This window comes from Mirounga leonina, unplaced genomic scaffold (assembly GCF_011800145.1).
Source record: "Mirounga leonina isolate KUSES-001 unplaced genomic scaffold, KU_Mleo_1.0 Mir_154, whole genome shotgun sequence".
NCBI lineage: Eukaryota > Metazoa > Chordata > Mammalia > Carnivora > Phocidae > Mirounga > Mirounga leonina.
In genome coordinates, this window is record NW_023270389.1 from 62015824 (window position 1) to 62030627 (window position 14804).

The window sequence follows — 14804 nt, forward strand, 5'->3', positions numbered from 1 at the left end:
AGACATGTAAACATCATCGGATTATTTGGCCACATAGACATCAACTACAGAGGCTTAATTCTATTACATTCCTGGTTATAAAGACTTCAAGCTAAATATAATCATACTGTTGATCTGGATTCATCTCCGGTGCACTGTGGCATTTGGACGGCTGCTCATGCCTGATCTAGGTGGTTCAGAGTTGCATAGTTCATTTTTCCTAAATGTAGTATTTATAGCTTCTTTTAATCGTTAATGCATAACATGCTATACAAACATACATACTATAAATTTCATTGTCAGCGTAGAGAATAATACTTTGCGAGGGGGTTATGCCTTAAGGTCATTCACAGCATAAAGGTACATGATAAGAACACCCTAGAGAGAACCTAGACAAGTGCTTAGACAGATAACTTAGGAACCACAGGCATTTAAAAGGAGTGAGGTGGGAGTGAGGAGATAAGTGTGATTTCTTTTAGAGTATGTAGATGTGTTTCGTACAGATGGGATTTCATAAAAGACTTCTATTTCTCCAAATCAAATCATACTTTAAATGAACTGATAGTTAATAAATTCAGCAACTCTGTATCAAATCTTAGTAAGTCAAGATTGCTATATGATTTACTTTTTACAAAAGTAAGATAGTCACATCTAGAATGTGTTCAAAACGTGCCATGGTACACATTTCCGTATCGTGGTCAATCTTTCAACAGTGTCATGAGCACTGCCACTGCCTTTCATGAGCTACTCCAGGGCTCAGCAAACTATGGCCCATGAGCGAAACTGAGCCTACTGCCCGTTTTTGTAAACAAAGTTTTATCAGAACACAGCCAGCCACGCTCAAGCCCTACTGCCCTGCAGGAGCGGGACGGAGCAGGTGCAGAAGCGACAATGGGCAGCAAAGCCCACTGAAAGTATGTCAGTCCCTGAGCTGTTCCAAGCATCTCATCAGGAAGGAACTCAGAGAAGTCAAGTCACTATTGCCCATAAAACAATATGGTGCTTTTTGAAATGGAAACTAAATGAATTAATAAAAGGCTATATTAAAATGCTCCAGGTATTTAAACCCATCACAAAGTGAAGACAAAAATCAAATTAAATATTTCCCCCCAATAAATATCTTACATATGATAAAAGTTTCTCCATTATACATCATAGCGTTGATGGTAGGATGTAATAATGAAACCTACTTTAGAATGTCCCTGGCAAAGTCACTTGGCTCTTAATTGAATGTTTACCATTACTCAAAAATTTCCAGAAAAATAAAACTATTATTGGTAGGTCAGAGCAGTCAAGCAGAAATTATGGCACACGTCAAAAACTCAGACATAAAGGAACTATGTACATATCAGTGAATGGAATTCCTGTCAAATGCGATGAACTACATTCTTAAACAGAGTGCTTCTTTTTTTCCCAACTAAATCTGCTTTTCTCCAAACTGTGTAACTTTGTAATTACTTTGTGTTTGTCCCTATAGTCTCTGCAAGAACAAATTTTGATTACTTTTTTTTTTTTTACCTTGAGATCACGGTACACAATCTTTCCGGAATGTAGATAGTCCAAAGCAGAGACAATTTCTGCACCATAGAAACGTGTGCGGTCCTCGGAGAACACCCGCTCTCTCGACAAATGGAAAAACAGCTGCAGGGTAAACAGCAGGGACAGGATTGTAATAATTACTGATTTAGTGGGGGAAATTAACACAAACATGAAACACCTCCCATCACCATATTGTGATGATAGATGGTGCGCTCTCAGTGGGCACTGAGCACTTTTACACAGCTGCTGCTTATCTTCTCCAGGTTTCCAAGGGGAGACTGCGAGCTGTTAAATCAGCGTTTTAATCAATATACCAATCTTGTTGAAGGCATTCTGCTTGCTACCCATTTAACCTTCACTTACCAGAAGAAAAAAGTAAGCATCATCAGATTGCATTTCCCCCTTGCTATACTGTTGCTTCACTCTTTCAAGAATGAGGCATTGAGACATGATTAAAATAAATGTACACAACAGAGATGTAATATTTCTACTTAATTATTTGATTTACATTTGATTTCAAAGAAAGGACTGCTGATTTGCTAAAACTGATGGATGTGAGCTTGTTATATTCTACAACCGTCCATGCTTCCTCAGATCCCTAGAAATGTTTTCAAAGTTTCAATGTTTTCTACAATGACAAATCATAAGGCTTCAAGTTTTCACTTTAGTAATGGCCAAAAGGGACTGAGAAGCTCCTGTTATTTCCTCTTATAGTAATAACCACAACACAAACCTCCCCTCATATAATCATTTAAACCACATGCTCTTTCACTTCTATTCATCACCTATAGGACAGACCACTCCACAGTCAACAGGCATTTCCTGGGAGCTCACTGTGTCCACACACCCAACTCTCCATTTAGGCCAGCTCCTCATTTATGGAACTGCCTATCTCATCTCAGTTCAACAACGCATATGGGGAAGGAGCAGGTTCCAGGCACTATGATTTGACTTCCAATGTACTATCTCACTCTATTAAGAAATCCGCCAAGAATAATGGAAGACTGTTGACAGTGCTGATACACTGCTAGGTATCACAGTAGGTACCCAATACACATCTGTGGTTAAAGAAATGAACCAATCAATCAGTGTATCCTTGACTACAAGACCACAAATTAACTACACCTTCACATGGATTATGGACTCTTAGCGCTCCGACAAGTGTGTAAGAATGACGGTTAACCAAGATTTGTTCTTCACACACCAAATCATAATTTAGGCAACATAAAATAGATTTCTACTGACAGATTTCTTCCCTGTTTTCCACCTACACTTAAGAGTCTATCATTATTTTAAGATCTATTTTATGCATAACCCATTGTCACAATAAAGAGCAGGAGGGAATATGACTTAACAATTGCCAAAAAAGACTGGCTTAACATTAGTTATAGTAAAACTAAAATACTTGGCAGATAGTCTCTAAACTCTAATGCTCTCTACTTTCTTGTCATATTTTATCAAATCTAAGATGTTCTTGATTGGAACTCCATCATCATTTTAAGTTAATGGTAAGAAACAAAAAAAGTTGTCAATTAAAGCTATAATAAACCATCAAATATCAAAGGCATTCTGACTGCAGAAACGTTAAATATGTCTTACAAATGATCCAATATAGTATGCCAAAAATCAAACCAATGCATACAATTACTCAGGGGTATTTCTTAAAATTCACTCATTTTATACAGGCAGATATAATACTCTTAATGCATTACCATTCAAATGAGGATGAGAAGTAGAAAGAAGCATAGATCATCAGTAAAACCATTCTGAAAAATTTCTGGGTCAGAATAATTTCTGCCATGCTTTATTCAAAATATCACTAACTTGGATGAAGGAACCCCTGTGATCTCTAAGTACATTTATGACCATCTTCTAATGGGGTGAAAATATAAACAATATTTCTAAATTTTATAAAAATAATGTCAAGCCTACTACTTACTCATCTACTCTATAAAAGACATAGATAGAGCCTCCCTAAATCAATATAATACATGCAGGCTTCTAGATCTTTATTTAGACCATATTCTTCAATTTGTCTCCCAGCCAATTTCTATAAAAATATCAGCTAAAAAAATGATACTTAAGGAGAAGAACGCTATTTCTCAATCTGCTGTCCTCTGATGTCTACCCTTGTTACCTTATAGAACTGATTCTTGCTAAGATAACCAAGAATCTCTTAATTGCCAAATCCAATGATCTATTTATAGTCTGCACTTCTTCCTGGTCTGCACCTGAGGACATTGGCTCTTGGCCTCCTCCTTGAACATGTTCCTTGGCTTTGGTGATTCAGCTCTCTCCTGATTTTCTCCCTAATCTGGATATTCCTTCTCAGTTTCTACCTTGGCTTTGAACCAACTTCCCATTTAGTGAGCATTAATTATTTTAAAGTCACTGTATTGGGCACTAGGAAGAGAAAAAGATGGCATACAGATTAGAGAAATCATATAAAAAAATAAAAGACTAAAACACAAGGGAAAAGGGGGAAGGACATAGACAAGTAAAATGAGAGGAATACAAATGAATACAGTTCATGAAAATATGCCACCTTATAATAATCAATGAAGGCAAGATAAAAACATAAATGAGACAATTTAGCATATCCAGAAATAGCATTTCAGTGAAAGTGTTGGGAGATGAGTATCTTTATACACTGGTAGCGGGGATGTAAGCAGATAGCAGAAACTCTTCACAGGGCAAATGGCAATAGATACTAAAAGTACCATAGTTCTTCTTCTAGAAATTTCCTTTTTAAAAAAGGAAATGCAGAAGTCTTCTATGAAAGGATATTCTCTGTAGCAGTATATATGAAAAAAATGCAAACACAGCCTTCATACTATGTTGAAAAATAAAGTTAGATTTTCATCTAATAGTTTATCAAAATAAATTTCTGATGTAACTCATAGCTAAATATAAAATATTCAACTAATTGAAAACCTAGAAAATAAGGATAAAAAGTTCATGGGACCCGGCTTACCCTCTTGCCCTACACAACTGGGCAAAAACACATAAAACAGAAAAATGGTAACTGGGAAAAGTATATAACAGAATTCTCTTAAGATATTGGACAATAGGCACTGCAGGACCAAGATCTTTGTGAAGAGAGAAACAAATGAGTGAGCCCTAAAGCCACCAGACTTCTGTCCAAGGGCACTTTGTGGAACACATTACCGGCAGAAAAGGATTGATCCCAAGCATAACTCAGAGGTCTCACTGTTGGAGAGTGAAAAGCAGATTTTGAGTAGGATGAGGTAGATGGCATTTGCAGGACAGAACGAACACCAGTGAGGAAGAAGCTACACAAAATCTGCACAGTCGAGTCTGCTGCGGGGTACAAGAAATGCGTGCGTAAGGTTAAACTCTGTGAGAACAAGCAGAGAAGGAATGGAGGTCTGTATGCCAAATAATTCCCGGCACTCGCTCAGAGTTGAGAGACATTCAATTTCTAACCAGTAAGAACAGTGTCATTACCGAATAACCAGTAGACATTTCAAAACAGTCAAAGTTAAACCCACAAAAGTTAACAAATACGGAGAGGACAACAAAATCCAGGCATTCATGTAAAATTCCGATGATCTGGTATCCATCAACAATTACTAGACATAAGGAGATGCAGGAAATATGACGTATAACCAAGAGAAAAATCAGTCTTTAGAAAGACCTTAAGAACAGCAGGGATGATGAAGTTAACAGACTGACTTAAAAACAGCATATGAACAGAAAGAAGAGATAAAGGAAAATAGAAGTAGAAATAAATGGGACGTCTAGAGATAAAAAATAATAAATGCATAGATCTGCATATCTCAATGAACCTCAACATGATGAAAACTCAAACATGCATGAACAATCGGAACATAAGAAGTCAGAGCACATTCAAATCGCAGAAAAACCAGTGACAGAAAATCTTTTAAAAATTCTGAGGGGGGCAAAAAACATTACCTACAGAGGAACAATAATAGGAGAATAATCCTAGACTTCTCAGAGGCGGTAAGAGCAAAAAGGCAATGCGACAATACATCCAAATGGCTAAATGGAAAACAAAAAGGTATCTTAAAATTCTGCATCCAGTGGGAATATCCATCAAATAGGAAGCACATGTATGTGAGAAAAATGTTGAGGCCAAGAAAAGAGACACTAGGAGAGGTCAGGTAAAATGATCACAGGCTCGCACACAGAGCCCAAAGTCTTGGCACCCTCACCCGGCAGGACGGAAAAGCTTCCTAAGAGACGTGGCACACAGGACAGCCTGTGAGGTTACTGCCACCGTAGTGCAAATACGTTAGTGTCAGAGCAAAGGTCAGCATGGCCAGTCTCAGTGTAAAAGCAAGCCTGGGAAAGATCACTGTTCATGAGTAAGAACAACTTCATCCAATAAAAAAATTATCTGGCACAAAAAGAACCAGGAAAATAAAACCCATTACTAGGAGAAAAATGAATAGACATAGACTCAGAAAGTGACACAGATGACAGAATAGAATACTGTGATAAAACAGATATTAAGATATAGTCTAGAAGTTCAAAAGGTAGAGAGAGGAGCATAATAAGGAAATAAATGGGAGATATAAAAAAAAAGTCCCAAATTAAACTCCAAGAGATAAAGTCTGATGTCCTAGATGAAAAATGAAAAACTGGATTGAATTATCACCATGCTAGACATTGTAGAGAAAAAATGATAAAAACAGACTTCAAGACACAGGAAACAAATCTAAAATTAAAGATAGGAAAACAATAATGAAAATGATGAACAGAGCATTAATAAGTCATGGGACAGTATCCCGCAGGCTAAGAGATGCATAAATGCACTTTCAGGATAGGACATGAGAAATGAAAGAATGGAAAAAAAATACTTAAATAATGTCCAAAAAGTTTTCAAATTTGATGAAAAGTATAAGCCTACAGATTCACAAAGGCTTTAAAAAAAACCAACTGAAAGAAATGTAGAGAAAATCCTACAAGGCACACCATAATTAAATAGCTGACAGTTAAGTGCTAAAAGGAAAGTGTAACAGGACGGGGCGGGGGGGGGCGGGATGGTGGTGGTAAAGAGACTCAGTAAGCACAAGGAACAAAGAATGAGAGCAGACGTCTTGTCAGAAACGTGTAAACTGGGAGAAAGAGGAGAGGCATCTTTATAGTAATTAAATATAGAACTGGCAAACTACAATTTTATACACAGCTGAAATAGCTTTCCAAAAATGACAGCAAAATAAAGCCTTTTGGGGACATGCAAAAGGTTAGGGAAATCATCAGAAACACTGCACTATAAATGTTCGAGGTAATGCTTCAGAACGGTACCAGATGAAAAACTGTGTCTACACAAGGTAAAGAAGAGACTGCAGATCATAACTTTGTGGGTAAATATATGTTGACTTGTCTTATATTTTTAATCTCTTCAAAAGATAGTGCTGGTTTAAAACAAAAATAACAATGCACTGTGGCATTCATAGTATATGTAAAGGTAAAATGTATTAACAATAGCACAAAAACTTGAAGGGGGAAAATGAAGGTGTGCTGGTGGAAGGGTCTTACAATATGTAAAATGGCATAGCCTAATTTGAATATAAAATGGGGTAAGTTAGGGGCGTCTGGGTGGCTCCATCGGTTGAGTGTCTGATTCCTGTTTTTGGCTCAGGTCATGATCTCAGGGTCATGAGATTGAACCGTGTCCAGCTCCACTCTCAGCGGGAAGTCTGCTTGAGATTCTCTCTCTCCCTCTCCCCCTTCCCACACTCAGGCCACTCTCTCTCTAAATAAATAAATAAATAAATAAATCTTTAAAATCTTTTTAAAAATGTATTAAATATGAATTGTATTTAAGTTAAATATGAGTTTGTATTTAAAAACCAACTCAAAAAATCCACCTCCCCAATTTGGTAGAGAATTCTACCAAACTCCTGAAAAAGAAGTAATAACAATTTCATGCAAATACTTGCAGAAAACAGAAAACAGAAATACCTCTCAAACATCACCTGAGGCCAGCATTACCTTAATACAAAACCAGACAAGGACATCACATGAAACAGTATCAATAGCCCTCATAATCATAGATGTAAAAAGACTTTAACAAAACTTGACCAAATCATATCCGACAAAAGATGATAATACTATATCATGACTAATGATGGTTAATCCCAAGAATGAAAGACTGGATTAACATTTGAAACCAATGTAACTTGCCATATTAACAGACTAAAAAAGGCAAGACCATATGATCATCTCAAACGATGCAGAAGCAGCTTTTAAGACAACTCAATGGCCACTGATAACTAAAATCTCCTAACAAACTTGGAACAAGAGAGAACTTCCTCAACCTGATAAAAGGCATTTAAAAATGTATAGCCAACATCACATCTAATATGACAGACTGAATCTCTTTCCTCCCTGCGAGTGGGAACAAGGATGTTCACTCCTTTCATTCGGCATGTGCAGGAGTTCCTAGCCAAGTGAAATATGGCACAGATAGACAAATATATAAACGTCATACAGATTGGAATAAGAGTTAACTGCCTTTATTCACAGATAGCAAGCCTGTCTACATAGAAATTCCAAAGAAATTTACAAAAAGAAATTATAAAACTAGTGAGATTCAGAAGGCCATGGGATACAATGGCAGTACACAAAAAATCAATTGTTTTATATGCTAGCAACAAACAACTTGTAATGAAAAACACAACAGAAATATGTAAGAAAAACTGAAAAAACATATGCAAGACCTATATACTGAAAACTATAAAAAGTTTCAATAAAACTAGAGAAGACATAAGTAAACAGACTGAGTGCATGGGTCAGAACACTAATATTATTGACATGTCCGTTCTCCCCAAACTAATCTATAGACTCAAAGCAATCCCATCACAGTCCCAGCAGGCTTTTCTGTAAAGACTAAGAAACTGATACTAAACTTATATGGAAATGCATAGGATCTAGAAGGGTCACAACAATTCGGAGAAACAACAGTGTACTTCCTGATTATAAGATATACTTTAAAGCTATAATAATCAAGTCAGTATGGTATCGGTGTAAGGAAAGACACATCAATTGATGGAATGTAACAGGGAGTCCAGAAACAAATATATGGCATCAATTTTTGACAAAAGTGTCAAAGTCATTCAGAATATATAGCCTTTCCAACAAAAGATGCTGGAGTAACTGGATATTCATATGGAAAAAAGATGAACCTCAATCCTTACCTTACTGTATACATAAAAATCAAATTAAAATAGGCCACAGAACTAAATGTTGTAGGTACAACTATAAAAGTTCCTAGAAGAAAATATTTGTGACTTAGGGTAGACAAGTAGTAGACCAAAAAAATAAAAGCCAGAAACGACAACAATTGATAAATTGGGCCTTTAAAATTAAAAGCTACTATTGTCAAAATATATATATTTGGTGTCATTTGATAATTCCAATATTGATGTTATGAGAATTCTGGTTATTCCACATTCTCACCAACACTTGGAGGGGTCAGTCTTTTTAATTTAGTTATTCTAGTCAGCATATAGAAGTGTAATATTGCTGTTTAAGTTCCATTTGTCTGATGATTAATGATACTAAATATCTTTTCACACACTTCTTGGCTGTTCAAATACATTTTTTGTGACCTCTCCCAATATTTTGCCTATTTATTAATTGGGTTGTTTTCTTCTTGTATTATAAGACTTATAAGTAGTTTGTGAAATATATCACAAATAATTTCTCCCCTACTGTATCTTGTCTTTTCATCATCTCCCTGATATATTTTGACAATAGTAGCTTTTGAAAATAAACTGCTATATTTTGAAAAAGTTATGCTCTTTTTTTTAACTGAAGAACTGACATACACCGTCCTACTAGTTTCAGGAGTACATCATAGTGATAGTGACTTGATATTTTTATATATAATGAAATGATCCTCATTATATATTACTTTTACAAAAGTAAAAGTAATATATATATATATGTGTGTGTATATATATATATCACATCTTCTTTATCCATTTATCTAACAGTAGACATGTAGGTTGCTTTCAAATATCCTAAATATTATAAACAATGCTGCATTGAACAGAGAGATGTATATATCTTGAGTGTTTTCAATTTTTTTTATTATGTTATGTTAATCACCATATATTACATCATTAGTTTTTGATGTACTGTTCCATGATTCACTGTTTGCATATAACACCAGTGCTCCATTCAGTACGAGCCCTCTTCAATACCTATCACGAGGCTAACCCATCCCCCCAACCCCCGCCCCTCTAGAAACCTATTTGTTTTTCAGAGTCCATAGTCTCTCATGGTTCGTCTCCCCCTCTGATGCCCCCCCTTCATTTTTCCCTTCCTCCTATCTTTTTTTTTTAACATATAATTTATTATTTCTTTCAGAGGTAGAGGTCTGTGATTCAACAGTCTTAGACAATTCACAGCGCTCACCATAGCACATACACTCCCCAATGTCTATCACCAAGCCACCCCATCCCTCTCACCCCCCACCACTCCAGCAACCCTCAGTTTGTTTCCTGAGATTAAGAATTCCTCATATCAGTGAGGTCATATGATACATGTCTTTCTCTGATTGACTTATTTTGCTCAGCATAATACCCTCCAGTTCCATCCACGTCATTGCAAATGGCAAGATTTCATTCCTTTTGATGGCTGCATAATATTCCATTGTATATACATATACACACACATATATATATAATACACACATCATCTTTATCCATTCATTGGTCATAGACATCTTGGCTCTTTCCATAGTTTGGCTACTGTGGACATTGCTGCTATGAACATCAGGGTGCATGTACCCCTTCGGATCACTACATTTGTATCTTTGGGGTAAATACCCAGTAGTGCAATTGCTGGGTCACAGGGTAGCTCTATTTTCAACTTTTTGAGGAACCTCCATATTGATTTGCAGAGCGGCTGCACCAGCTTGCATTCCCACCAACAGTGTAGGAGGGTTCCCCTTTCTCCACATCCCCACCAACATCTGTCATTTCTTGACTTGCTAATTTTAGCCATTTTGACTGGGGTGAGGTGGTATCTCATTGAGGTTTTGATTTAGAATTCCCTGATGCTGAGCAATGTTGAGCACTTTGTCATGTATCTGTTGGCCACTTGGATGTCTTCTTTGGAAAAATGTCTGTTCATGTCTTCTGCCCATTTCTTGATTGGATTATTTGTTCTTTGGGTGTTCAGTTTGATACGTTCTTTATAGATTTTGGATACTAGCCCTTTATCGGATATGTCATTTGCAAATATCTTCTCCCATTCTGTCGGTTGTCTTTTGGTTTTGTTGACTGTTTCTTTTGCTGTGCAAAAGGTTTTCATCTTGATGAAGTCCCAATAGTTCATTTTTGCCCTTGCTTCCATTCCCTTTGGCGATGTTTCTAGGAAGAAGCTGTGGCTGAGGTCGAAGAGGTTGCTGCCTGTGTTCTCCTTTAGGATTTTGATGGATTCCTGTCTGACATTTAGGTCTTTCAACCATTTTGAGTCTATTTTTGCATGTGGTGTAAGGAAATGGTCCAGTTTCATTCTTCTGCATGTGGCTATCCAATTTTCCCAACACCATTTGTTGAAGAGGCTGTCTTTTTTCCTTGGACGTTCTTTCTTGCTTTGTCTAAGATTAGTTGACCATAGAGTTGAGGATCCATTTCTGGGCTCTCCATTCTGTTCCATTGATCTATATGTCTGTTTTTGTGCCAGTACCATACTGTCTTGATGATTACAACTTTGTAATACAGCTTGAAGTCTGGAATTCTGATGTCACCAGCTTTGCTTTTCTTTCTCAACATTCCTCTGCTATTCGGGGTCTTTTCTGGTTCCACACAAATTTTAGGATTATTTGTTCCATTTCTTTGAAAAAAGTGGATGGAATTTTGATGGGGAATGCATTGAATGTGTAGATTGCTCTAGGTAGCATTGACATCTTCACAGTATTTGTTCCTCCAATCCATGAGCATGGAACGTTTTTCCATTTCTTTGTGTCTTCCTCAATTTCTTTCATGAGTATTTTCTAGTTTTCTGAGTACAGATCCTTTGCCACTTTGGTTAGATTTATTCCTAGGTATCTTATGGTTTTGGGTGCAATTGTAAATGGGATCGACTCCTTAATTTCTTTCTTCTGTCTTGTTGGTGGTGGATAGGAATGCCATGGATTTCTGTGAATTGATTTTATATCCTGCCACTTTACTGAATTCCTGTATGAGTTCTAGCAGTTTTGGGGTGGAGTCTTTTGGGTTTTCCACATAAAGTATCATATCATCTGCAAAGAGTGAGAGTTTCACTTCTTCTTTGCCAATTTGGATGCCTTTTCTTTCTTTTTGTGATTGCTGTGACTTCCAATACTATGTTGAATAGTAGTGGTGATAGTGGACATCCCTGCCGCGTTCCTGACCTTAGGGGGAAAGCTCTCAGTTTTCCCCCATTGAGCATGATATTTGCTGTGGATTTTCCATAGATGGCTTTTATGATATTGAGATATGTACCCTCTATATATACTCTGAAGAGTTTTGATCAAGAAAGGATGCTGTACTTTGTCAAATGCTTTTTCTGCATCTATTGAGAGGATCATATAGTTCTTGTTCTTTCTTTTATTAATGTATTGTATCACACTGATTGATTTGCAGATGTTGAACCAACCTTGCAGCCCAGGGATAAATCCCACTTGGTTGTGGTGAATTATCCTTTTAATGTACTGTTGGATCCAATTGGCTAGTATGTTGGTGAGAATTTTTGCATTCATGTTCATCAAGGATATTGGTCTGTAATTCTCTTTTTTGATGGGGTCTTTGTCTGGTTTGGGGATCAGGGTAATGCTGGCCTCATAAAACAAGTTTGGAACTTTTCCTTCCATTTCTATTTTTTGGAGGTTTCAGAAGAATAGTTATTAATTCTTCTTTAAATGTTTGATAGAATTCCCCTGGGAAGCCAGGTTGCTGGCTCTTGTTTGTTAGGAGATTTTTGATTAATGCTTCAATATCCTTAGTGGTTATAGGTCTGCTCAGGTTTTCTATTTCTTCCTGGTTCAGTTTTGGTAGTTGATACATCTCTAGGAATGCATCCATTTCTTCCAGATTATCTAATTTGCTGGCATAGAGTTGCTCATAATATGTTCTTATAATTGTTTGTATTTCTTCGATGTTGGTCGTGATCTCTCCTCTTTCATTCATGATTTTGTTGATTTGGGTCATTTCTCTTTTCTTTTTGATAAGTCTGGCCAGGGGTTTATCAATCTTGTTAATTCTCTCAAAGAACCAGCTCCTAGTTTCGTTGATCTGTTCTACTGTTCTTTTGGTTTCTATTTCATTGATTTTTGCTTGGATCTTTATTATTTCTCTTCTCCTGCTGGGTTTAGGCTTTATTTGTTGTTTTTTCTCCACCTCCTTTAGGTGTAGGGGTTAGGTTGTGTATTTGAGACCTTTCTTGTTTCTTGAGAAAGCCTTGTATTGCTATATACTTTCCTCTTAGGACTGCCTTTGCTGTATCCCAAAGATTTTGAACAGTTGTGTTTTCATTTTCATTGGTTTCCATGAATTTTTTAAATTCTTCTTTAATGTCCTGGTTGACCCATTCATTCTGTAGTAGGATGCTCTTTAGCCTCCATGTATTTGAATTCTTTCCGACTTTCCTCTTGTGATTGAGTTCTAGTTTCAAAGCACTGTGGTCTGAAAATAAGCAGGGAATAATCCCAATCTTTTGGAACCAGTGGAGACCTGATTTGTGACCTAGGATGTGATCTATTCTGGAGAATGTTCCATGGGCACTAGAGAAGAATGTGTATTCTGTTGCTTTGGGATGGAATGTTCTGAATATATCTGTGAAGTCCATTTAGTCCAGTGTGTCATTTAAAGTCTTTGTTTCCTTATTGATCTTTTGCTTAGATGATCTGTCCATGTCAGTGGGGGGGGGGGGGTGTTAAAGTCCCCCACTATTATTGTATTGTTGTCAATGTGTTTCTTTGCTTTTGTTATTAACTGGCTTATATAATTGGCTGCTCCCATGTTAGGGGCATAGATATTTACAATTGTTAGATCTTGTTGGCTAGACCCTTTAAGTAGGATATAGTGTCCTTCCTCATGTCTTATTATAGTTTTTGGTTTAAAATCTAATTTGTCTGATATAAGGATTGCCACCCCCAGCTTTCTTGGTGTCCATTAGCATGGTAAATGGTTTTCCACCCCCTCACTTTCAATCTGGAGGTGTCTTTAGGTCTAAAATGAGTCTCTTGCAGACAGCATATGGATGGGTCTTGTTTTTTTTATACAATCTGATACCCTGTGTCTTTTGATTGGGGCATTTAGGCCATTTACATTCAGGGTAACTATTGACAGATATGATTTTAGTGCCATTGTATTGCCTGTAAGGTGACTGTTACTGTATATTGTCTGTGTTCCTTTCTGGTCTATGTTACTTTTAGGCTCTCTCTTTGCTTAGAGGACCCCTTTCAATATTTCTTGTAGGGCTGGTTTTGTGTTTGCAAATTCCTTTAGTTTTATTTATCCTGGAAGCTTTTTATCTCTCCTTCTATTTTCAATGACAGCCTAGCTGGATACAGTATGCTTGGAGGCATGTTTTTCTCCTTTAGTGCTCTGAATATATCATGCCAGTCCTTTCTGGCCTGCCAGGTCTCTGTGGATAGGTCTGTTGCCAATCTAATGTTTCTACCATTGTAGGTTACAGATCTCTTGTCCTGAGCTGCTTTCAGGATTTTCTCTTTGTCTCTGAGACTCGTAAGTTTTACTATTAGATGTCAGGGTGTTGACCTATCTTTCTTTATTGATTTTTGAGGGGGGTTCTCTGTGCCTCCTGGATTTTGATGCCTGTTTCCTTCCTCAAATTAGGGAAGTTCTCTGCTATAATTTCCTCCAATATACCTTCTGCCCCTCTCTCTCTTTCTTCTTCTTCAGGGATCCCAATTATTCTAATATTGTTTTGTCTTATGGTATCACTTATCTCACGAATTCCGCCCTCATGATCCAGTAGTTGTGTATCTCTCTTTTTCTCAGCATCTTTATTTTCCATCATTTGGTCTTCTATATCACTAATTCTCTCTTCCGCCTCATTTATCCTAGCAGTTAGAGCCTCTACTTTTGATTGCACCTTAAGTTTTTTTGATTTTGACTTGGTTAGATTTTAGTTCTTTTATTTCTCCAGAAAAGGTTCCTCTAATATCTTCCATGCTTTTTGGAAGCCCAGCTAGTATCTTTAAAATCGTCATTCTGAACTCTAGTTCCAACATCTTACTAATGTCTGTATTGATTAGGTCCCTGGCAGTCAGTACTGCCTCTTGTTCTTTTTTTTGC

At 36.9% G+C, this 14804-nt stretch overlaps 1 protein-coding gene across 4 annotated transcripts in view; it reads right to left on the minus strand.

Moving 5' to 3' along the window:
* The window catches only part of AKT3 (AKT serine/threonine kinase 3), a 311247-nt gene that overhangs the window by 68047 nt on the left and 228396 nt on the right, over window positions 1-14804 (minus strand). For all 4 annotated transcript variants that reach the window (XM_035010956.1, XM_035010959.1, XM_035010957.1 and 1 more), the window contains one exon: window positions 1498-1620. In XM_035010956.1, the coding sequence (XP_034866847.1) occupies window positions 1498-1620 (123 nt within the window). The remainder of the gene's footprint in view (window positions 1-1497; window positions 1621-14804) is intronic.